Below are 25758 nucleotides of genomic sequence, written 5' to 3'. Positions count from 1 at the left end.
CAGACCATTTCAATCTCGTGTGTGAAATTCAAGATGGCGTCGACAAGTGGAGACTACGCAGTGAATGCATTTTAGCTACTTGAGTTATTAAGTACATCTTAACCGCCAAGAAGAAACCTCAAAGGGATCCATGGAAAACGACACCTGAAACAAGATTTGTTCATACTCCTTCGTATTTTTAGGCTCAAGAACATAACCGTCTTTCCAATACAATCATTATATTTCGAATTGGGCCACCTGTGTTAAAAATATGCTGGTCACTTCAGCAATGGTATAGCTGCTGGATAGAAACAAACCATTTTTTTTTTTTCTTATTCAGATTACACATTTAGAACCTTGTTTTTGACCGCTTAAAACATGCATAAAGCACTAGTGACAATAGTGAACAGGCGATTTGGACTAGCCAGTTGCCACTTCCAGAGGCGATTTGGTAGGTTCAATTCTAAAAGAAACCTTTAGAGTTTTCTTCGATTCAGCGTCTCCCTAACTGAAAACTAGTCAAAGATGTTTTGCCTTTCTTCTTTACTGTCATGTAAGCGAGCAATGAAGTATACCGTGTATCGAATTTCGTGAAATAGAAACAAGTCCCAGAAAAGCAATCCAGTCAAAAATGCCGCGTTCATGATACGTAACCATTTTATGCAATTTTGAAAATAATGTTGACAGATTATTGATTACTGTAGGGCACATATTTACTGATTTCTTGATATTCCCTTCTCTAGCTTTTCGTTTCGAAACAAGATGTTCCTATGAAGCTTTTTTGGAGGTAAAAGAAAAGTCTTGTTTATTTGTTTCTTGTTTGTTTTCTCATCCGATAGAATGGTAACATTTAGTTTTAGTACTCTTTTAAAGAAAAAAAAAATTAGAACCTTTAGAATAAAGCACTGAGAATCGACTTCTAAAAAAACAAGACACATGGAAAGTAAATATCCTGCTTTTATGATACGTGTTTCCTTTTGTTGACTGATTCTTAGCGACTGTTGATTATAAATAATTATTAGCGTCGTTTCATCGCAAATTATCCAAATACTAATAATACTATTTTACTGCTTTGCATTTAAACTAGGCAGAGTTGAAATGCTTCAATTTGTTTTAATCTTAAAAACTGCTAAGCTGACAAAGGAAGTTGCCTTCAGTGAGGTACCTATATATATATTTGCTGACGTGTATGGAAACAAATAAATTAAACCTGCCACCTGTAAACATTATAATTCGTGTGGCAAAGAAGGAGCGCTGAGCTAAAGCAGGAAACGTTTCTATTGAAAAGGTGTGTGACTTAACATATTTATTTCGGGTCTGGGTGAGTACGTCCCGTAATTTAAAAAAAGTTCGATGATGAGAATCTCTTTACGACGTGCATCCAAACACGTACATGTTTTTTCGTTTTAGAAGGGAGCTGAAAGAAAACCACAACGGCAACGGCAAGGGGAACGTCGTTTTGATGAGCAATAGAGCAACTGTGCGCTTGCGTTACTCTTGGTACATTTCTTCGCCGTCCTCTGCAAAAAAGCAACGTGAATATTTTGCGTTGTCTGAAAAACGTGAACCACGAAGGGCAGTTTTTTAAAATTTGTATTTCGAATTTTGCTCTGTGTTCTATATTCAGTTTCGAGATTTTGACAAAGATGAACAAACTAGATGACTTTAGAGTATCGCAAGACTCGTGGATAAAATATGATTTTTCTTTTCTTTTTTTCTTTTTTTTTTGATGGATAATGTCCTCGGCGTCGCCGTTGTAGCTACTTAAAAGCATGAATATCTTCGTGAAAGGGACAGCAGTAATAAAATATTTCCGTTTGTAAAAGAAAAGAGAGAAAAAAGTTTTACTCTTTATATCTTATTTTTGTAAGTTCTGATTTGAGAGTTATGTTCCTCATCTATTCTCCACTCTTTGCATTTTAGTGGGATTACGATTAAAAATGTTTTAATAAGCATGAAACGTCGCGTGTTTCGCCATCAGTCACTTTGTAGCTAGTATGGCTCACCGTAAATCGATTCTTCGCGCCCAATAGAGCATAGCGCATCGAATTTTTAAGGTGTTTCCGCTAAGTAATAACAGACGAACCTTCAAACGACAATTGACAATTTTTTTTTCTTTTTGTATTTTCATATAAGCAAAAAAGAAACCTCCATAGATCAATATCTCACGCCGAATTTAGTGAAGTAAGGGGCTGGTATGTACATTTCTTTGTTAAAATTGGTAAGTTTAGGGTCCCATGTTCTCATGAGTTTGAAACGGATCCTTATAAAACTTCGTAAATTGACCAAGTCCTGCATGTTAAATCGAGCACACCGATAAGTAAACCGAAAGCCATCGAAAGACTCAAAATATTTCAATATTTTTTTCAAAAACTTAATGGGATTTTCTTCTCTTTGTGCGTGCATGTCTTTTTTCCTCAAGCAGCTGACGGCTTTTAACAAACAAGACTAACTAAGACATGTTCATTTAAAATTGGCTGTTGCGTTGGCAGATGCTAAGAAAGATAAATTCTTAAATTAGTACCGTGCTTTTAAACTATAGGCAAAGAGATCTCACCGAGTGTTTAGTAGAGCTCTCAATACTTATTCGTGGGATTAACTTTCCTTTTTGTGATTGCCATACTTACTGCTTTATATTCATTAGGAGACTCCTCCAAACAAGAGATTGTAGGGTGACACTGACACTGACCATTGCCGCAGGCCAATCTAAAGAAGGTCAAGGTCTTATTGCTGTGTTTAGATAGTTATACAAACAATCAAGAAAGAAGAAGAGGTATTAAACAGTCAGGAATCCTCACAGACATTCCTAGCACGTGAATGTAACAAGGTGGAGCTCTTGGCATGTACACCAGTAAAGGCAAGATGAAGATAGTGAATCTAACTGTGAATGACAACGAGACAGCGATTCAAGGTTTATATTACAGTACAATAGGACTTCTCGACGTAAATCAAAGGATAGCTATTTCTGCATTTAATATTCCTCTTTCCATCACTGCATTTCTTGGGAATGTTCTAATCATCATTGCACTTCAGAAGCCGTCGTCCCTTCATCCACCATCAAAGCTTTTGTTTGGTTGCCTGGCAGTTACCGATCTCGGCGTTGGCCTCATTGCACAGCCTGTTCGTGTTACCTATCTGATGTCTCCAGGACATTCCAAATTTTGTTACTATGCTTGGGTCCTGTATAATACGTTAGGTCTCATTTTCGGTGGAGTATCTTTGTTGACAATGACGGTAATAAGTATCGACAGACTTCTCGCTCTGATGTTGGGGTTACGATACAGGCACGTGGTAACTTTAAGGCGAATATGGGTCGTTGTTGTTAGTTAATGGCTCTCTATAACTGCCATTGTAATTACAATCTTTTTTGTCTTTTCGATTAGTGATTTTGTTGTATGCGCGATCTTACTGCTGTGCATAACAATTTCAACCTGCTCTTATACAAAAATTTACTTTACATTACGAAAACATCAAGCTCAGTTACGGAGTCATACTCCGCAAGCCCAATCAAAGGAAGAATGCTCAGGACAATCCACGAGATCTACTCCACTGAATATAGCACGATACAAAAGGTCAGTCGCCAGTGCATTGTGGGTACAAATGACGTTGGTGGCTTGCTATCTTCCTTTTGGTGTTGTCATAGCGGTACTAGCTATTACTGGACAAGCTACATCATCTATTGAGTTAGCTTGGGAAACAACGATAGTTATCGTTTCGTTAAACTCGTCCCTAAATCCATTTATTTACTGCTGGAAAATCAAGGAAATAAGACAGGCTGGGAAAGATACTATTTGCCGGTTATATTGTTGCTCATGGTAAATGTCTCCAGATTTCTTAAAGAACGTATCAAGCACGGAAACATGTCATTCACATTTCTTATAACAACATTAACTGTAAATAAATGATCGAAGAAAAACTGTAGGAACTCAAAGAAGAAAATGCGATGGTGGGCGGGGAGAGGGGGAGGGAGTGGAGGGGAAGAATCGAAGCACCTGCTCAAAAGATATCCTCCCTTTGAGGTTTCCTTCTCACAATCTTACCAGAGCAGATATTATAATCTCTTGTCATGATCAAGACTTTTTTTGTGGCTTGTTATGGGATGAGCAGTTGCCTCGTGTATAGTGTGCTCGTGTCCAAATCGAGCGGTCCGGCCTCGAGCCCTGGTCGGGGACATTCTGTTGTCTTCTTAGGCAAGACACTTTACTCTCACAGTGCCTCTCTCCACCCAGGTGTATAAATGGGTACCGGCGAACTTAATGCTGGGGGTAACTCTGCGATGGACTAGTATCCCATCCAGAGGGACGTAGAAATATTTCTAGTCACTTCATGCTACAGACACCGGAATAAGTTCCGTACCTTTTTGGGCGTGTTAGCTAGATTAGTCTACAAATCTAATCGTAACACTGTTTCCATCCCGGAATGGTCCGAATAACTTTTAAAAAAACGGTTTAAACTAATCAAAATAAATGAAGGTACATGACAAATAAATTTGAATTTGTTAAAACAATGATATTTAATTTTCAAGATTTCTGTCAACCGTGAAAAAAATAATAAATCAAACGTAGCGCGATGAAGCATTCTTTTCTAAACAGAAATGGGTCGTTTCATTAGTTCATCAGGAGCCCACGACCCGGAGACTCCATTTCCCATACTAGCCCCTGGTCAACAAACTTGGTCAATAACGGATTTATTATATAGCTTTCGCGGTAATTTTTCTGGCCGGACACAGTGGGTGGTCCTGAGCGACCAAGATAGCGCCATCTTTCCCGATCACAGCGCAGGATTTGGTTCATCTTGCTTGTTCACGAAACTAGCCATATAGTAATGCAGCTTATCAACTTAAAAGGAAGCTGTAGAGCTCCTTGGAAAAGGCTTGTCTCAAAATGAAATCAGATTGGTAATTAGGTTACGTGATCTCCCGGAGGGTGGTGATTTACGCGAGCCTTGTCATGTACACTGTAGCGCAAAAGCCCGGGCTCATACTAACAGTCAGGGTCGATTTCTTCAAATAAAAAGCAGCAACAAAACTTCCATTGTTTTTGAGGTTGATCAGCTCGAGGTGTGGCAAAGAGAAGTATCGATTGCTGGTTTCAAACGTGAGATCTCTGACCTTGCAATTTGAAAATCTTTCCGATAGACGTCTCAGCGAGACAACAGGCAATAAAATTGTTGAACTCTTTGCGTTCGCAAAGCAGTCTGCGAAATTTTTCGATACAAAGATCACAAGGGCGCACCGGGTCATAGCCTTCTGTAACGATCTAGCAAGGCTTTCACCCTAGTCCTGTAGTCATGTTGGCGTGGCGTCTCCACAAATCTCTAAAAATTTGGGTTAAACTTTACTCCGAATAACGCGCGAAAGAAAAATCACACAGGCTTAAATATCAGCGAGGTTGTTTATAGAAGAATCGTCTATCATACTAGATTCTTGTCTTTATTTATTGAATGGTTACGTTTTTTTTTTTTTTGGATGTCATGACAGTAAAACGAGCAGTCAAAGCAAGAGCGAGAATTTACTGACTACAACCTTAATTATTTTAATGAAATGCTTTCTATATACCTGTAATGAGGTCGCCATCCAATCAAATCTTGTTTCGGGATTGAATTGAATTTTTGGCCGCACATTGTCAACCGAAAGTATTTCAGTTATATCAATCCGTTTCTTTTTAACATGCGACTAAACCAGTTAGCAAACCCAGAGTTGACGTAAATAACTGATTATAAAAATTACCATTAAAATGTTGATCTTACAATCGTACGGGAGGCGCGATGGCCTCCTGGTTAGTGTGCTTGACTCCCGATCGATCTAGCGGTCCGGGTTCAAGCCCCGGCCGGGGACATTGTGTTGTGTTCTTGGGCAAGACACTACTCCGAACAGTGTGCCTCTCTCCACTTAGGTGTATAAATGGGTACCAATTTTGCCGTCTGCACGATAACATTTCTGCTTTCAATAATTTCTGCTTACTAAAAATCCATCTTACATTACGAAAACATTAATGTAAACTACACCAAAGACAACCACCCGGAGGAATGCCAGGACAGTCGACAAGTGGTTGTACTCCACTGAATATAACACGATACGGAAAGATCGAGTCCAGAGTGTCCAGTGCACCGTGGGTACACATAAAATTAGCGGCTTAATTACTTGTCATCTTTCATTTGGTGTCGTCAAAGCAATGCTATAACAAGACTAATTCGCCATCTATGGACTTTGGAAACGACGGTAGTTAACGTTTTGTTAAATTCATTCCTGAATACAGTTATTTACTGCTAGAAAATTAAAGATATAAAATAAGCAGTGAAGGACACCATTAGTCGATTTTGCTGTTTGCTAAGTCTCCAAATATCCTTGAGAACTTATCAAGCATAGAAAACCTGCCGGTCGTTCATGTTCCTGAAAGAGTGCCAACTACAATTTCACAATGGAACCTGGAGCTTATATTATAACCAAGTACAAAATGTGAGAACCTTTAACGTCATGGGAAGAATTGAACAAAAATCGTTTAACGGCTAAAATTTGGAGTAACTGAAGTGTATTACATGTGTCCTCTTATAACATGGTAGTAATTTGCTTTCTTCTGCATCGTTGTTATTTCTCGGGATACCGTGCAACTTGGTAATGAGTGAGACTAATAAATTAATCGGAAAACTCGATGCAAAGCCGGTTTTCCGTTCTTGAAGTAGTTTGGTCTACCGAACAAAGTATACATTTTCACAAATTGTAAAAGAAGAAATACGTAGGGTTCCGAACGACTTAAGGTGGCTGGAAACAGTTTCCGATTTCCAGCTCTTTCTAGCAGTTATACAACTGAGGAAATGACGTTACTATATATTTTTAATCGATCTCCAGCTGTCTTTTTGACTTATTTCCCACGATCCAGAACAGTTGAATACTAATAATTTGCATTAATTGTTTATTGTTCTTAAAAGAAAAACGAGGGAGAGAACTCCGACGACTAATTAAGAGCAGCTTCGCCTAAATATCAACTAGACTTGGAAATAGCGAAAAAATCGAATTTCTTCAAACTCGCCCAGAATGAAGCCCTACGGGCACTAGTTACAAAAATATCGTTTTAAGTTCGATAAATCAAAAATTATTTTTTTCCGCAATTTTTTCGTTTCGATGCCCCAAATCGGCCAAAATCCATCGAAAATGAGCGGCATATTCAGAGGCTCGTAAACTCAAAAGTAAAAATCTTCATTACAAACTGATTGCACGTCGTATTTGTACTTCCTTTCTTGTCTATTTAGAGCTAAATAGATCGTGATTTGATGAGAACTTAAATATTTGACGAATTTTCTAAATTAACGACCCAAGACAGCTTTACAAGAGGTCTACATTTAGCCTATTTTTAAATGCTAAAAAGGCGTTCTGGTACACGGCTTTTCCCAAAACGACTAGTTTGGTGTGAAAGAGCATTCTTTCTTCTTCAAATTAGTGAAATAAAATTTTCGGGTAAATAAAATCGCGAGCGCTGAGATAGCGAACTAAATGCAGCACTTCTTCCTGAAAACGTGACCTTTGACCCGAGCGTAACGAAACCGATTACTGCAAGAAAACCCGGAAGAAAAGCAAATGCTTCGTTATTTTGAAACAATTTCTAGTGATATCTCTCCGAAACCATGATTGCAAGAAACTATTTCCAGATATGAAATCTTACAGGGTCAAAAAAGGAGCTAAAGGGCGCATTTTGACACAATAACTTTGTTTGCTGAGAATTGAAGTCAATGACCGTTAACGAATTCCAGTGAAATTTGCAAACTTGAAGTATGTTAGCCGATACTTACCTGAATATTTATATTGATAGAAGAGTCGTCTTCTTGGATTAACCTTCAAAAGAAGCAGGATCCAGATTTGAAAACCTCTAAAAGAAGAAATGTTTAATGTTCCGTGACCTGCCTGCTGCTATAAATTAGCTTAAATTCCATGCACATGCCGACCGCATGTTTGTCGTAAAACCAACTGAACTCCACTGACAGTTTCCATGGGCAACCCCAAAATAAACAATTCCCAAAAATGTAAAGTGAAATTGGCTGTCTTCATGAACAGTTAGAAGCTAGAGTCAAGTTCCATTACCTTAAAAGTGTTTGAATTTATTTGTTTGCGTCGACTTTGTCCACTACTCTCACGTTCGAATGCCGCGAATCGGTCACGCCAAAACAGTGCAGACCGTGCAGACTGCAGAAAACACCGCGGTCAAACGTCGGCATGCGCAAATTGGTACATTTTTTGGCAGCCGCGCGCCAATTTCCCGCGCAAAAATTTAAAGGAAAACATGGGAAACAACCGGTGTCACGCAAAATTTACGAAAAAAAATTGAAAAGTTCATAGAAATCTGTAAAAGGAAAAGAAAGCAGGTAAAAGGAAAACTTAAGACTTTTCAGACACAAAGTTTATTAAGTTACCGGTATTCTGTTGATTTACCATTTTGTTTTGAGCTTTACCAAAAAAGGTTTGTAAGTCTTAAAACCCGTGTCATGCTACGAGCCGACGGCGTAGTATATTTTTATTTGTTTTTATTAATCACACGATGCGTGACGCCGGAAACGGACGACAACGATGTGTAAAAGAAGGAAAAATGGGAGAAGAAAAAGACAATTGCAGTGATTCAGCTTCGCTCAGACGAGCTGGAAAAATTTTGGCAAGGACTGAGGGATTCCATCCGGATCCTTGATTTGTCTGAAGCACAGGAACGAGATGAATCGAAACGACAAACGAAGTTCATGTCCATCGTCATGGGGGCATAGCTGGCCAAAATAGCGATCCCAAACCGACTGTATCTGGTCTTTGACCAGGTGGGAAAATCTTTTCTAAACTACAAACCTGGAAAAAACTGGTGTACTAAGTGCAAAGTCGAGGCGGACAAAAAATTCAAGGAACACGGAAAATACATACCACGGAAAAGAAAGACCTGCAACAAGCAGAAGGTAGAACAATTTTTAACTCTCAAGTCATTTCTGTTAGCTCTCGTTGTACCGGCTAAAACATAAACAAATATATAAATAACGAGGAAAATGTCATTTATAGGATACCGATGACCCACGAAAAGAACACTGTCATGAAAATATTTTGGCCGCCTTTTAGTTGCTCCACTGCTCGCACATGCGCAGACGTTTGACCGCTGTGTTACTGCAGACACTTGTTTGGGCTTTTCATTGTGACTCTTTTTTTTGGGTCTAGTTACAAAATAGTGTTAAATATATCTGAAAGTCTGTCATTTATCCACAGGCTGCACAAGCGCAGAATTGACTTTTGATTCAATAGACAAACGCGTACAAGACTTTGTATCGGAAACTTACTCAGTCTGCACGGTCTGCAGTGTTTTGGCGTGACCGATACTACGCAGTATTCGAACGTGACAGTAACTACTGAGTGAACAAAGTAGAATCAAGCACCTTTAAAAGGTAATGGAACTTGACTCTAGCTTCTAACTGTTCATGAAGACAGCCAATTTCACTTTACATTTTTGGGGATTGTTTATTTTGGGGTTGCCCATGGAAACCGTCAGTGGAGTTCAGTTGGTTTTACGACAAACATGCGGTCGGCATGTGCATGGAATTTAAGCTAATTTATAGCAGCGGGCAGGTCACGGAACATTAAACATTTCTTCTTTTAGAGGTTTTCAAATCTGGATCCTGCTTCTTTTGAAGGTTAATCCAAGAAGACGACTCTTCTATCAATATAAATATTCAGGTAAGTATCGGCTAACATACTTCAAGTTTGCAAATTTCACTGGAATTCGTTAACGGTCATTGACTTCAATTCTCAGCAAACAAAGTTATTGTGTCAAAATGCGCCCTTTAGCTCCTTTTTTGACCCTGTAAGATTTCATATCTGGAAATAGTTTCTTGCAATCATGGTTTCGGAGAGATATCACTAGAAATTGTTTCAAAATAACGAAGCATTTGCTTTTCTTCCGGGTTTTCTTGCAGTAATCGGTTTCGTTACGCTCGGGTCAAAGGTCACGTTTTCAGGAAGAAGTGCTGCATTTAGTTCGCTATCTCAGCGCTCGCGATTTTATTTACCCGAAAATTTTATTTCACTAATTTGAAGAAGAAAGAATGCTCTTTCACACCAAACTAGTCGTTTTGGGAAAAGCCGTGTACCAGAACGCCTTTTTAGCATTTGAAAATAGGCTAAATGTAGACCTCTTGTAAAGCTGTCTTGGGTCGTTAATTTAGAAAATTCGTCAAATATTTAAGTTCTCATCAAATCACGATCTATTTAGCTCTAAATAGACAAGAAAGGAAGTACAAATACGACGTGCAATCAGTTTGTAATGAAGATTTTTACTTTTGAGTTTACGAGCCTCTGAATATGCCGCTCATTTTCGATGGATTTTGGCCGATTTGGGGCATCGAAACAAAAAAATTGCGGAAAAAAATAATTTTTGATTTATCGAACTTAAAACGATATTTTTGTAACTAGTGCCCGTAGGGCTTCATTCTGGGCGAGTTTGAAGAAATTCGATTTTTTCGCTATTTCCAAGTCTAGTTGATATTTAGGCGAAGCTACTCTTAAAAAGGCAAGTACATAACTCAGTAATAGCTCATAATATTAACTTGATAAGATACATTGTAAAGTGTAAACTCTAAATAGGGGATAAATCGCGTTAGTTTGCCCCACAACTGAAGAGCTGTCACTGAAACGACACGAAAATCTTTATGAGCAGAAGTGAACACCATTTTCCAGACTTGTTCATTTGCTATATGTCGGCATAGGTTTGCTCGCAATGTTAGTGTTTTGCCCTCGGCAAATAAATATACCATTTTCGATATTTTAATGTGTAACACTATTTTGGCCAGCCTGTAGGGCGCTTCAAAATCAAATTGGAAAGTAAAAATGTGCAGCTATACTACACGTTAAAAATGTCCCGTGAGTTATTTTTGTTATCCTGTGATTTCCAAATTTTAAACGTTGATTTGGTAAACTGATATGTCGTGTTATTAATTCCATAGGCTATTTGAACTTTCTTCTTAACTTGTAGTACAGACTTAACTTGGTGTAAAGTGGTACCTTCGCAACATATTTACAGCTGAGTTGAAACATGTAAGCCGTTAGGAAGTTGCACATAGACAAAAGTTTGAGACTAAGTTATCATCATATGGTGTCCTTCTAGTAGCCATTTTATAATAATAATAATAATAACAACAACAACAATAATAATAATAATTATTATTATTATTATTATTATTATTATTATCATTATTTTACGCCAAAAATCGAAGGTACGATATGGCCCATTGTTGTAAACCTCTACGTTTAAAGGCAAGACTCTAGGAAATTCGATTTTATTTTTTTAGTTAAAGTAAACTTCCTTGCGTGAGTAACATTACATGTCAAAACGAAGTAAAGTTATAATAAACCGTGAGTTTTAATATCGTGAGCTTTTGATATCATTACCTCGTCTAAATAATCAAACGACAAAATACCGGGCTATTTCATAATAGATACTGCCCTGAAAATTGTCTTAAAATTATGTACCCATGAATATTTTTCACATTTAAAAACGATTAACTATCTGGCAATTTTTCGAGCGACTTTTGTTCACACGTTAAAGCTCTTTATTTTCACCGCTGACATTTGGTTAAAAACACCCGAAATGAGATTATATAATATGGTTAGGGAAAGACTTCTGTGGATTTAATCGCATCAGTGGACCAGAAATTTTAATCGCACAGTTATATTCAAAGTATATATCGTTAAACTCCTGAGCAAATATCTTTTAATGCATGTTGTACGCCTGAGTAAATACGTCTGAGTTTGGATTGAAATCCTGCGGAAAGGAAGATCACGTTAATGTCTTGGGCTGCGAAATTGACTTTCTAGACTACACCGTATTTGACTTAATTGGAATTTATTGATTTCCTCCAGTGCTGTGTGCTTATTAACATTCCAATGGATTGAGGTAGACTGTAAGGAAGTATTGTACGTGAATGAATGTGCTTTAACTTTTACTCGTTTATGTCATAAAATAGTAAATATATATTATACTGAATAATATTTTACTCGCAACAATGCCACTTAATCGACTGAAAAATAATGAAACTATCTTGTGTCGACGCGTAAGGACTTTCAACCTTTCCAAAATTATAATCTTAACACATGTAATAAAGGAATTGTAAAAAAGTACAAATTTGTTCTCAACAGATATTTAAGGGATAATTCGATGATTATTCGATTATTCGGATGATTCGAAACAATAAAAACAACTTATTAAATCACTGAGAAAATTACTTCAATTTGCCGTTAATTTGCAATTTGCGCAGCAGTGCAAAAACCCATCAGCTGATGCTCTTCTCTTAACTCGATTCTTTACTGCTTGAAAATAAGAGGAGTAAGACAAGCCGGCAGTGAAAGAATTCATAAGGACGGTATTTTGTCTTCCAAAGTTAGCCCTACCGTTTCCCAGCCGTTAGCCTAGGCTGAAAATAAAAATTGCTGCTAGCTTGTTACTTTCAAAGGAGGTTATGCAGACATTATTCTGAGTTTAGAAAAAAATGAAGGAGTTTGTATGTGAAAATTGTAATTCAACGGCAATTTCCAAACTGACAGGGTAAAAAACACACATCAGATCGGCAGCGGGCGTTGTTTTGATGCACTCAATACAAATTTTCAGGAACAATAATAAAAATAACAAAAACAATCCTCATTGACTTGCACTTAGAGGTGACTAGTATTATCTACATCAACGAAAATAACAGGGAAGGTAATTGCCAATTGTAGCCTTGAGGCTAAAGGAACCGCAGGTTTTCGAGTTAGCCCTAATAGCCTTTTATTGTTAATTTTAATTACAAATAGGAGCGGCAAAGAAGAACTAAATGATAGCATTACGATTCAAATTTCTTAGAGTATTATTCTGACACTAAATAATGTCTTACTTCTTTGGTAATGAGGAAAATCATGCCAGAGATCTATTGCCTGATAGGAGAACATTTGTTTTCCAATGCAAACTTGGGTGAGTTGCCATATCTTTTTAATGCTGGTTATATAGGAAGGCATCTCACTGAATAAGGACACCGTGACTCACAAAGAGGTTTGTATGTAAGTACGGTTGTGATACTTTAACAGCAAGCTGTTTGTTTTCAATGCAAAGTTGAGCGAGTTACCATGGCTATTTATTGCTTGTTATATAGTAAGGCATTTCATTGGATCAGAAAACACTCTATTGCAGAGGTTTAAATTTAAATACGGTTGTGATACTTGAACAGCAAGCTCTTCTCGCTATAAATAGTTCGGCATGGAAACTTATATCAGCCTTCGGGTTCAGTGTAAAAAGGTTATTTTGACTTTGGTCGTGAAGTACATCACATAAAATAGATCACATAAAATAGTCCAATAATTGTTAGATAAAAAGTCGTATATAGAATTTTGCTCTTATAATGATCGGTAATTATGGGTAAACTTATATAGTTGGGAATGCAAATCACAAAAGGTGACGTCACCCTTTCTCTCCCAATACGTGATGTTTCTCAGCTATTAAAGGGTGAAAAATAATCACGATTTGCATTCAAAGAGGATTCAAAGCCGCTTTCTTCCTGTACAACGGGTGTTTGGTTCGTCAAAGAAAATCGCTTATAGATCCTGAAAGAGAAAGGAGCTGAAAATCACTGACTACAAAAAAAAAAAAAAGGTGACAGTATATTTAGAATAGTGCCCTGGCAATGAATTCTGCATACATTGATGAAAGTAATGAGAAATTGCGTATTCGGGAAGTCAGATATATAATGTTATCTTAAAAGACCAGAGCTGATATGTGGGCTGAAATAACACAAAAATCGCGGGTAGCTTTCACTTATAATCATTAGTTCTCGAAGAGCATCTTTTGCTTAATGTCAGGATAAGTGTTCGAAATGTTGGATTTTCGTACAAGGTTTGTGTTCTCGAGCTTCGATCGCATTAAGCAAACGGATCGGCGAATATCCGTTTGCTGTTTTAAAAAAGTTTAGGGGCAGTGACAGACACCGATGTAATGGCCAAATGGGACCTTGCATAACACGCAACTTTTAGGGTTGTAAGGTTGATAATTGAAGAGACCAAACATAAAGACGAAATTACCATAATATGGAAGTGAACTTTGATCGACCATCGTGTGTTATCGATCCTAAATCAGTGACGTTTAATATTCGCCCAAGTTAAACATTTTCGGCAAGAGTCAAGTACAGTCACCATGTATTCGAGTTTCTTTATCGTTTTCGACGAAAGTTAAATGAACTGAATGTTTTGAATTAGTAATATGTGCTCCGTATATTAAACAAAAAAAACATGTTTTAATTTCATTTTCACGTCCAAGCATAATCCGGGTAACTTAAATACCTAATTATTTCATTGTTAAATTTCCACAGAAAATTTTTTCTCTATTTGTCAGGAGTTAAGATTATGAGTTTATTCAAGAAGTGAAACTGCCAAAGTGACAAATTGCTAATTTGCCAAACTGCCAATTTTCTTTACTCGATGGACACAAAAAACATCCAGTTTTCACTTGTTTCGTTTACTAAAGAGCCATTAATATGACACATAAATTTACATGAGGCTTTAAGTTTTTATATGTAATTATTTGCAAAAAAATAATGAATATAATCTCGTATCTTGAGTAAATAAAGTCAGTGCGGACTTGAGCTCGATTTGATAAACTGACTTTTTAAGGGAATCTTTCCATTTCTTTCCCGTATTGTTCGTTGAAAGCATGCTAAGTCACCTTGTATAAAATAAGAAAATATATACACAATAAACAATAATTAACACTAAAACCATTTATCGCTTGTAATTCAATAAATATATAATTCTGAATATTCAGGTTCACCTGAGTAAATAATATTCCATTTCACTCCTACGACAATGGGAAATATTATTTTCCTACCATTTGATGTCGAAAGACCAAGTTCCCCGATTTAAAGATTGTGTTTCAAAAGATAATTTCTCTCCAATAGGTATAGCTTTTGCTCGTTAGCAAGAATTAAGACTTCGAACTTTTCTTTTTTAAATATTATACTTATTTTTTTTTTTTAAATTCTAAACGAGGATGATGAGTCATTTCAGGGTTTTTTATGCACGTACAACATATTTATCCTGATTTTCTTCTTTAGGTGGGTGTTAAATTAAGGTTAAAGGCAACACTCTTTTCCGCAGGAGGAAAATAACCAATCAATAACATCTTCCTTGCTATTCTGGGTATTTCAACAGACTTGTTTACCTACAGAGTAGAACAGAGAACTTACCAAGAAATAATGGCCAATTTAACAAGCGATGGAAACCAAACAACTTACGAAGAATTCTTTTGCTATGGAGTGGTAAATGGAATACATCAACAAGCGTTTCTTTTAGCATTGAATATTCTTATATCCATGACTGCATTTCTGGGGAATGCTCTGATCATTGCTGCTCTTCCAAAGGTGTCGTCTATTCATCCGTCTTCAAAGCTGTTGTTGGGTTGCCTTGCTTGGTCTGATCTCAGTGTGGGCCTTATTTTAGAGCCTTTCTACATTACATATCTAGTTTCTCAAGACCGTACGTCACTTTGTTACTATGTTGATATCATTTATGCTACCACAGCTGTAGTTTTCTGCGGAGTATCGATCCAAAGTATAACTGCAATAAGTGTGGACAGACTTCTCGCTTTGTCGTTGGGTCTGAGATACAGACAGATTGTAACTATAAGGCGAGTGAGAGTCTTTTTAAGTATGTCTTGGCTTTTGAGCATTGCCGCCTCACTAACATATCTATTCAACGAACTATTAATTCATACCTCAATCACCTGTATAGGAATTTTAATCTGCGTGGCAATCTCCACCTTCTGTTACACCAAAATATATCGCACACTTCGCCATTACCATTCTCAAGTACACGACAATATGCACGAAGAACCACCGAGCGAAGGAAGAACTCCACTGAATATGGCAAGATACAGTAAGACCGTGTCTAGTGTACTGTGGGTCCAGATGTCATTAGTGGCCTGTTATCTTCCATATGGTTTAGCAACAATTTTAACTACTGTACTCAAAACGTATCCGCCATCTCTTGACTTCCTTTGGGAACTCACATTTACTCTCCTTATGTTCAATTCATCTCTTAACCCGATTCTTTACTGTTGGAAGATCGCTGGAGTAAGACGAGCTGTACTAGAGACAATCAGAAATTTTTTTCATTTATCAGGTTAGCTGTGCTGTAAACGTAGAACTGCGAGATTTTGTCACTTGGAAAAGAATTGTTGTTATTGATTTTTTTGGCTTTCATGCACATGCCTTCAAAAATGGAAATAGTAATTAGTCATCCAATAAATTCTGTCTTGAAACTGGTATAACATAGATTATTCAATCCAAAACAGCCACGCTAAGATTAAAGTCTATGCAGTTTTCCATTCGCGTGTCATTGGGAGAAATTTTTCACTCGAATGGAGAGTGCAAGTAATAGTGGTATTGCAAGTAACGTTAGTATTGTAAGTAATGTAAGTATTGTAAGTAATGATAGTATTGTAGTACGCTGGACAAAACTGGATCGACGATTTACCACAAAAAATTAAAACAAGCAAAATGATGCAAATAATTTTTTGATTGCCTTAAACCTTATTAAATTCAACACATGGAAACTTATTTTCACATAGATCACGCAAGGAAGACTTGCGTCACAGTGTATCTAAATTTGCGGACTGAATCACAAAAGTACGGAGAATTGCGCGGTTTCTGGGAAAAATATTCATGGTTTACATCGACATCGTAGAGTAATTAGACCAGTGTTGTTGTGCGAAGAACATCGTTACGTGTTCGTGGATTTTTTTCATGAATTCGGCGAGGACATGGTATGAGGAAGGAGAGATGATCCATGTAAATAGTACTTATAATCCTGTGTTACATCAGCGATTTAGAGAATCAAAGATTCATGTTGTAGTGCTACCACTGAAGGGCCAGAAGGCAAACCAAACAAAAATTTCACGCTTTTATGCATGAAAATAGGAGAAAATGGCAAGCTTCTGGTGGATGAGCCCAGAAAGAGGTCCGGAAACTTTCCTAAAAGCACAAATAGCCGTGTCTGAGGTTCTTGACCGACAGCGCTTTAACACAGCAGTGTTTCGTGCAATTGTGGCCTCTACGAAGCTCGAGCTAAAGGCAGCTATCTTTAAAACAGGTCGACCACCGATCTAGTGGCAACAACAGTTTCAAGACTTAAAAGAATATCAGTTTCTGAAGATAGTATCATATTTCAGTGGCCAAATAAGTTGTAAGTCTTTCTCGTGCTTTCTTGTCAAAATCTTGACAACAAAAAAAAATCCGCCAGCACGGAAAAAGGTTCTTCTCAAAACAACACTCCAAATGTGGCTCTTTTTTCTCAGAAATTGCGTGATTTTGCATACATTTGTGACTCAGTTACCAACTTTGGACAAGGTGTAAAGCAAGCCTCTCTTGGGTGATCCATATAAAAATAAGTTTCCATGTGTTTAAGACAATCACAAAATGATTTGTGTCACCTTGCTTGTTTTAATTTTTTGTTGTAAAACGTCGATCCGGAACAGTTTTGTCCAGCGTACTAAGTAATGATAGTACTACCAGTAATGTTGGTATTGCAAGTAATGTTATTTCCTGTAAATTCTAATTAGCTCATAAGTAACTCAAGGCCCCGTTTAAACCAGCATTGCTTAACTGGCATTCCAGACTAAATATTGTCAATAAATAGATAACTAACTAACTAACTAACTAAATAAATAAATAAATAAATAAATAATGATAGCATTGTAAGTAATATTAGTATTACAAGTAATGTTAGTATTCTAAGTAATGTTAGCACTGAAAGTAATGTTAGTATTGCAAGTAATCTAAGTATTGCAAGTCATGTTAGTATTCCAAGTAATGTAAGTATTGCAAGTCATGTTAGTATTGTAAGTAATATTAGTATTGTCAGTAATGTTAGCACTGTAAGCAATGTTAGTATTGTAAGTGATGTTAGTATTCTAAGTGGTGTTAGAATTGTAAGTCATGTTAGTTTAGTAATTTAATGCTAGTATTGTAAGTAATGTTAGTGTATTCTAAGTAATGTTAGTATTGCAACTGAGTAATGTACGTAAGTATTGTAAGTAATGTTAGTATTGTGAGTAATGTTAGTATTGTAAATAATGTTAGTATTGCGAGTAATTTTAATATTGCAAATAATGTATTGTAAATAATGTTAGTATAGGAACTCAGTAATGTTGGTATTGCAAGTGATGTTAGTATTGCAAGTAATGTTAGTATTGTAAGCTATATTAGTTTGTAAATAATGAGTGTATTCAAATAAACATTAAAATAATAATGATAATAATAATAATAATAATAATAATAATAATAATAATAATAATAAGGGATGGTCGTATTTCCCAGCCGAAATTATTGGTTGAAATAACAATCTTTGATTGATTGTGGTTTTGATCGGCACAGATTTTAGTCAAAAATAATGTTCAATAAGATTCAACTGTATGTCTTTCATAATAATGAAAATATAGAAGTACTGAATAAGTTTGAACGCTTGTTTAAATATAATAAAAATTACTTTTTGATCTTAAAAACAACAACAACAACAACAACTACAACTACACCTCTCTAGCAGTATTCTCGTGCCAATTTAACTTTTCTGATTTCATTTAAAAACTAAATTATTTGCGGTTTATTACGCTGATTATATTCTTTTGATACTGCTGGCCAGTACGCTTTGATGAAAAGCACTGTAATGTTGTAATGTAGGACTAATTCCTGGGCAATATTGAAAGTATATGTTGCTATTTTTTCAAGAACTGGATATTCAGTCATTCATCCAAAATCTTTAGCTAAGTTCGCCATTTTCTTCGTGCTCTTCTCTCAGCTTGTTGGTAGAAGTGTAAAATTTTCCTTTAGTTTGTCACCCTCTGTATAATTTTGGAGTCAACAGCTTGTCACGAAGACATTTCTAACAATCTCTTAGTTAATGCTTCATACAGGAGATAACAACACCGGTACAGTTGTCTAATCTGATTGCTAGAAAGTAATAATTTGCCAGGAAATTCCCTTTAGATGAATATCATACTTTATGTAAATAGAACAATGAATAAAATATATTGTAATATTTCGAGAGGAAGACACATCAGCTCTAGCTGGGTTTCACATGCGGGTCCTCTATCCTGACTGAACTGGAGTTCGAAAATGCTGGTTTTTCATGACGGAGGAAAACCAAAGTACCCAGAAAAAAACCCTTGGAGCAAGGCGAGAGCCAACAACAAACTCAACCCACATGTATCGCAGGGTCGGAATCGATCCCGGGCCGCGTTTGGTCGGAAGCGAGCGCTCTTAAAACTGCTCCCTAGTTTAAAAAAGTAAATGTATATAGTGTAAACAGTGTTCAGTCACGGTGTAAACAAATCAATTTTAGCTGGGTTGTTTTGAGAACATTGGATCATGAACTTCGTTTTGTAAATGCTATCCGAGGTCGGACTCTCAGTATGAATTACAGTTACGGCTATGATTGATTTCTCTTTTAAGAGAAGGTTTACCACCGCTCACAGCTACCGGAGACATTTATCATCTAGTAAAACATCAAACCACGAGATCAGAATCTTAAGTCAACGTTACGATCAAGTACAATCAAAATCAAATTAGAATCATTCATATCTAGATCTTAATTATAGGGGAATTTCCGTCTACAACACAGGCTACCTTATCGTAAGGAGAAACAAAAACGGAGCCAGCTAGTTGTGAATAAACTGTAAAATATCATTACTTCTTTTACAAAACGGCAGAGTTTATGAAACATGTTTCGACAGAAACTTCTGTCATCCTCAGTTGATACAAGTACAAAACGATGAAAGCTGAATTTAATTATAATGTCAAAAATGCTAATTGTGATCAATTGTAACAACAGAATGAAGCAAAGCGTGCAAGTGTAAGAATAAAAGAGATAATTTTATGTTAACATGGTGTAATTGTTGATTCACTGCCAGAGGGTTAATCTAAAAGAAACTTCAGAAAATAAACTTCAGAAAAACCATCACTAGTGCTTGTTCGTGTTCTTCACTGCTTGCCTTACATGTGCTTCCCTCATCTTCCACAAGTACAGTAATGGATTTAAAGATGAATTTAAAAACACAAAAGGTATCACTACTCCATAGGAAATAGTGCGTCGGCGAAAGTTCTCTCCCTACCCGACCACCCGACGTGAAAATAGGTAGCTCCCAGCCCCTTGTGGGTCATCAAATTCAATATGGCATCGCTCTGGTTATTTCCGTTTTTTCTTAATTTTCTTTCCGTTAGATTGGCAAGAGAATGGATTTGAATTTTGTTTGGAACTAATTTGATCTACTGTATTTATTTAACTTCGGAACAAACCCAATGCGGAATCCAGAAGCGGCTTAAAAAGCACATTGATTGCAGACTATTGTATCGTCTCGTGCTGTGTATGACAATGGGTGATACGGGAAATGGAGGCATGTAGCATCCTGCAGTTTGAATAGCCCAAAAAGAATATTGCTGTTTGTGATAGAGTGAAGGTAAGAGTGTTTGGTTTTGGCATCCGATTATTGCTAAAGTTATAGTTGTGCAGTGTTCTGCGGGAGGTTGAAAATGGCCAATTTCTTGCTACTTCACAAATTTAATTCGAAATATAGGCATTCAAAAGCTTAAAGGTGTAGACTGATTTATGATTATTTCGCACCTCTCAAGAAGTTTTATGTCCATTTGTACAAAACAGGAACTTCGTTCACTAAATTTTACAGTTTGTGCCCGTTGTCAAATTTGAGTCAAATTTGCCAGAAAAACTAGGACCTAGGTGAGTGATAGAGAGTGCATCTGGTATCTTCTGTACCAAAACACTTGAAGAGCAAACTTAAGTATATTTATCCCTTAGTCCACCTAACCTACCTATGATGTTAGTATGGAATAATTTGGCTGACCCCCATCTTTGACCTCCTGCCTGGTTTTCTCAGAAAATAAATATTAAATACCGAAGTGATAAATAATGATCTCACAACTCTTGTAGTGAAAATGCAAATTAAATGGCGCTCTCTAGTCGTTATTTTTTTCCTTTAAAATGACTTATATTACGAGATATTACCGGGGCACGTGATACAGTGATTGATATAAGCAAGAGGAACATTGCTGATATCAGCTGGATTAAGGTAAGGACATTCTAGAGAGTAAATACATCTTAATGGCTAGCGCACTTGATATGCCAACAGCTTTTATTGGGACACACAGTTCAGTCAAGGATCGAGACTTGAGACTCGATTCTCGCGAGAATTGAGTATCGCGGATCGAGCATCGAGTATCGAGAATCAAGTTGAGAAACGAGTCTTGCAAGATGGAGAAATAATGAGCTTGTCGCTTCAGTGATTCCTTGACAGACTTACTTAGAACAAAAGGATCGCAACTCAGGGAGAATTCTACCGTAAAACCCGTGTGAAGCACTGCATGAAACATTGACTTCATGCGGACAATTCTGCCAATACAGCGCAGTGTTAGTAACCTCGCTGCACCCCAAGTGCCAACTCTTTGTTTGTTTTTTCCCTTTCCATTAGCCTTCTTCAACTGTAAGTAAACTCAAGATTGAAGATAAAGTCACAGAGCCTGTGGAGCCCAACTTGTTGGGGAGGATGATAGAAGCTTTGCACATGGAGTTGCTTTTTGTGAGGCACGGAATTGCTGTAAAGTTAGCCAACTTAGGGCAAGGTATGACAGGCGAGATCTCTTTGAAATTATTATGTCAGGTTTAAGAGGGTAGGGCTTGGAAGTGGACCCCTACATACAAATGTTGGGGGTATTTAAATGATGAAAGGAAACCCTATAAAAGTGGAATTAGCATCAAACAATTCCTGAAGGCCTGAACAGGTCTTCAATAGATACGGCATGGTCCTATTAGCAAAAAGTACTTGTATTTTGACAACTTTAATTTTTATTGCTAACGACAGAGCCCCAAGAACCGAAGAAGCCAGCTTAGAAACTGAAGGTGAGAGTTCATGTTCATCTTAAGACTTAAAGTAAACATTGTATTTCCAAATAACAGGGTTTTCTTAAATGAAAACGGACTGTTGGAAAATCGTACTTTGAAGAGGGGCCTTCCAAACAGTGGCTGTACAATCTTCTACAGTAGCTTACTAAAATTAATGCATTGATACTTGTATTTTGCTGACCAGATTGATCGGTCCCTGCTTAACATGATAAGTAATTTAATTGACGTTTTTTTATCATCTGACAGGAGAAGTTAAAGGCTACCAGTACCAGCTCCCTGCAGTTTAGTCAAGTAGAAAATAAATTGCAGTCTGAGTGCAACAGGAATCCCCTGTCCAAGGCTCTTCTGCTGATGCACATGGCAGGACAGGCTGTCACGTCAAGGGGTCACTTGGGAACTGAACGACAAACACAGCTTCTACAGATATGAAATTTCTCAAGAATATCTCTTATATTCCTGTTCAGCTACACTGAACGGTCACGCCCTCCTGATTCGCGATTTTGAATCTCGTAGTCACGCTTTTGTGTCACACATTCTTGCTTTTTGTATCAAGCATTCTTGCTTTTTTAACACGCTCCTGCTGTTATGTCAGGCATTCTTACTTCTACATCATTCACGTATTATTGTGTTGCAACGTTATACAGCACAGGGTCGTGCTGTAGTGTCACAAGTTGTTTCGCATCACTGGCTCTTTCTTTTGGGCTTTGTTCGGGGTTATTATTATTGCATAATTACTGTTACATATTACTTGTTTTGCCTTACATGCTAGTGCTTTTTGATCTCACATTCTTTTCTTCATCTCACACATAATGAGAATTTCACATTTTTACATCACTCATTCTTTCTTTTACGTGTATGTCACGCATTCTTACGTAACGTTGCCAATTCCTACTGTGTCTATTTTTATGTACACACGTGTCACGCAATCTTGATATCACTTTACACATTATTATGCTTATGTCACCGCCACAATGTTACTTTGTTTCTGATAATTGCAGGAAAGCCAAAAGTTGATTGTTAAATGCCAACAGCAGTAAAGAAAGGTGTCCAGTTGGAACAGACAGACAGACGCTAGCAGTGATGATACACCTTTAGATCTGCCTCCTCCTCTTCTTCTTTACCGCAGCTCTTCTGTTTTGGTGTTCAAACCAGCTCCTTTCAAACACAGAAGTGGAGAAAAGGCAAGGTTCATGCAAACTAGTTTGGGAAGAAAACACTTCCATGTAGGTCTGATTGCCGGGTGCAAGCAAACTTTCTTCTTGGGCAAATATGAGTTGGGCAAGTGAAATTAACCTCAGTGGTCTCAAAAACTGTATTAAAACAGTTATTTATAAGACGCCCTGCCACATTGAGTGAAATAGTGGTTGAAAGCCTGGATTAAATTGAAATCCAAGAATACTCTGTTTGCATTTGTCCTCTAATGGCCATTTTGGCTGACATATTTGCAAGTACATGTAACAAAGTAAATGGTTTGAACCCAGGAGTATCAGTAGAAGATACGGTCCTAATTACTGAACCCAAATAAACACAAATAAACACAAGATTTCATCTCTCAGTCAACGGGGGGAAGCCCTTGGAATACAACGTGGGGAGTCCCGGAGGGAACTCAAAGTCAACGGGTGAGTCCATGGAAGTAAACGGGAAGTACTTCGGAGAAAACAGTGTGAACTGTTGAAAGTCAACGGAGGGATGGTGAAGTAAATAAAATATGACTACGAGGGACTTCAGTGGACCTGTTGTCCAAGCACCAACCCCATTTTTACCGCACCATTCCCGTTACTTTCTTTTTTTCTCTTTTTTTATTATTATTTTCCCCACCTGGACTCGAACCTCGTACCTCCCGCTCTCAAGCGAATCCCCTTAACCACTACACCACACCTTACGCTGTTGAAAACGCTCATCTCTTTTCTTAGTATCATACCTTACTGGTCCCAGTCATAACTCGGCCAGTATCCAAAGGACGAGCGCTAGTGCTCGATTGAGGGTCGATCGTGAGGGTGAGACAAGAATTTGGTGTAAACAAGAACGCCCCAGAATGATGCTGGCAAAGCAAATGATTTTTTTTAAGGATTCTCAGAATAAAACTACGCGTCTTACAACTGTGGTGCCGCAAATACGTAAGACAGAAAACTAAAAACTCCTGAGCAAATTTTGTAGCGTTTATGTTATTACTTTTAACCTGGTCTACAGTCTACGAAGCTGTTGAAATCTGAGCGCTACATCAATAAAGGAGAGGCGAGATGAGAACACTTCCTTTGCGCGAGATTTGCATTCATTATGAACAAAATAAATAAATAAATATACATTTATATAGCGCCATTTTCCACTAATTGTCCATGGCGCTTTACAATACTTTAAAATTAAAATCCTAATTCTTTAAAAACCTAAAATCCTAAATCCTAAAAGTTAAAATCCTAAGAATTAAATACGCTATATAATACAATTAGGCTACAAATAAAAAGTAAAAACTACAAATCAAATGCACGCTTAAAAAGATAAGTCTTAAGATTAGCCTTAAAAACTGCCTCTGATGATGAAAGTCTGATCTGGAGGGGTAGTTTATTCCAGAGCCTTGGTGCCGCCACGGAAAAAACCCTTTCACCATACGTTTTAAGATTTGCTCTAGGCTCATCAAGCAACCTGTTGTTAGAAGATCGTAGTGTCCGACCAGAAATGTTAAATCGCAGTAGGTCTCTAATGTAATCAGGGGCCAGTCCATTCAGAGCTTTGTAAGTTAACAACAATATTTTGAAAATAATCCTAAAATGAACTGGCAACCAATGTAAGCTCCTTAGTATTGGTGTGATGTGTTCCTGCCTTCTAGTCAAGGTAACAAGGCGAGCTGCTGAGTTCTGTACAAGCTGAAGTCTATTAATCAGATACTTTGGGAGACCGTACAGTAGGGCGTTACAATAGTCCAAACGCGATGTTATGTAAGCGTGAACAACGGTCTCAGTAGTACTCTGGGATAGGTATCGGCTAATTTTAGCTATACTACGAATGCGGAAAAATGCGCTCTTGCAGGTTATTTTAACGTGTTCTTTGAAATCCAAACATTGATCGAATGCAACTCCTAAATTCCTGGCCTGTTTACTAGACTTGATTACTTCATCACCAACTCGTATATAGTCGAGGGGTGGTCGTGGACGATATTTAGAACTAATAACCAAAAGTTCAGTCTTATCCCGATTTAACTTAAGTTTGTTGCGCAGCATCCAGTCCCCAATGTCCTTAACACATAATTCTACTGCCATCTTTGAGCTTGATAGATGATTAGGGCAATTGGACGTAAGCGACAAGTACAACTGTGTGTCATCTGCATAGAGATGAAACGGTATGCTATGCTTTCTGGCTATGTCACCCAGCGGACTTGTATAAAGGGAATACAACAAGGGTCCCAGTACAGAACCCTGTGGTACCCCGTAGGGTAAATTCTTCTTTGACGATTCAATTCCATTGACAGAAACAAACTGTTCGAGTGAGTGAAGATACGAATGAAACCAATTAAGAGCAGTGTTCCTAATACCAAAGCGATTCTGTAGTCTAGATAACAAAATCGAATGATCGACAGTATCAAACGCAGCCGATAAATCGAGCAATAGTAATATAACCGATCTGTTATTGTCAATAGCCTTCAAAATATCATTTTGAACTCTCACAAGCGCAGTCTCTGTACTGTGATGAGATTTATATGCCGACTGAAATTCTTCTAATAAGCCTTCATTATCATTAAGGTGGTCCATTAATTGTGCTGCAACTGCTTTCTCCGTAACTTTGGATAGAAAATATAAATTCGAGACAGGACGAAAGTTCGAAAATAGTTCATGATCAGCTCCACTCTT

The 25758-nt window shown here is 37.3% G+C and overlaps 1 protein-coding gene and 1 pseudogene across 2 annotated transcripts; both read left to right on the top strand.

The window, feature by feature from the left end:
• Window positions 1–996: 996 nt before the first annotated feature.
• LOC149101153 (melanocortin receptor 5-like) lies at window positions 997–4486 on the top strand (annotated as a pseudogene). Its single transcript, XR_016203142.1, has 2 exons — window positions 997–2174; window positions 2624–4486. The product of XR_016203142.1 is annotated as a melanocortin receptor 5-like (transcript).
• Window positions 4487–13146: 8660 nt separating this feature from the next.
• LOC149101152 (adenosine receptor A3-like) lies at window positions 13147–16483 on the top strand. The gene has a single exon (XM_089276291.1). It carries the CDS (start codon window positions 15205–15207, stop codon window positions 16132–16134), a length of 930 nt encoding a protein of 309 aa, XP_089132417.1. The 5' UTR covers window positions 13147–15204; the 3' UTR covers window positions 16135–16483.
• Window positions 16484–25758: the final 9275 nt, after the last annotated feature.

The sequence above is a fragment of the Orbicella faveolata genome, unplaced genomic scaffold (assembly GCF_042242905.1).
Source record: "Orbicella faveolata isolate gen_17 unplaced genomic scaffold, um_ofav_v1 contig_4, whole genome shotgun sequence".
NCBI lineage: Eukaryota > Metazoa > Cnidaria > Anthozoa > Scleractinia > Merulinidae > Orbicella > Orbicella faveolata.
Note: the sequence above shows the minus strand (reverse complement) of the source record. Positions and strands in the feature narration are given on the sequence as shown.

Bases quoted from the DNA above. Each gene is read 5' to 3' on its own strand.
- LOC149101152 (XM_089276291.1), top strand. From the start codon at position 15,205: ATGGCCAATTTAACAAGCGATGGAAACCAAACAACTTACGAAGAATTC.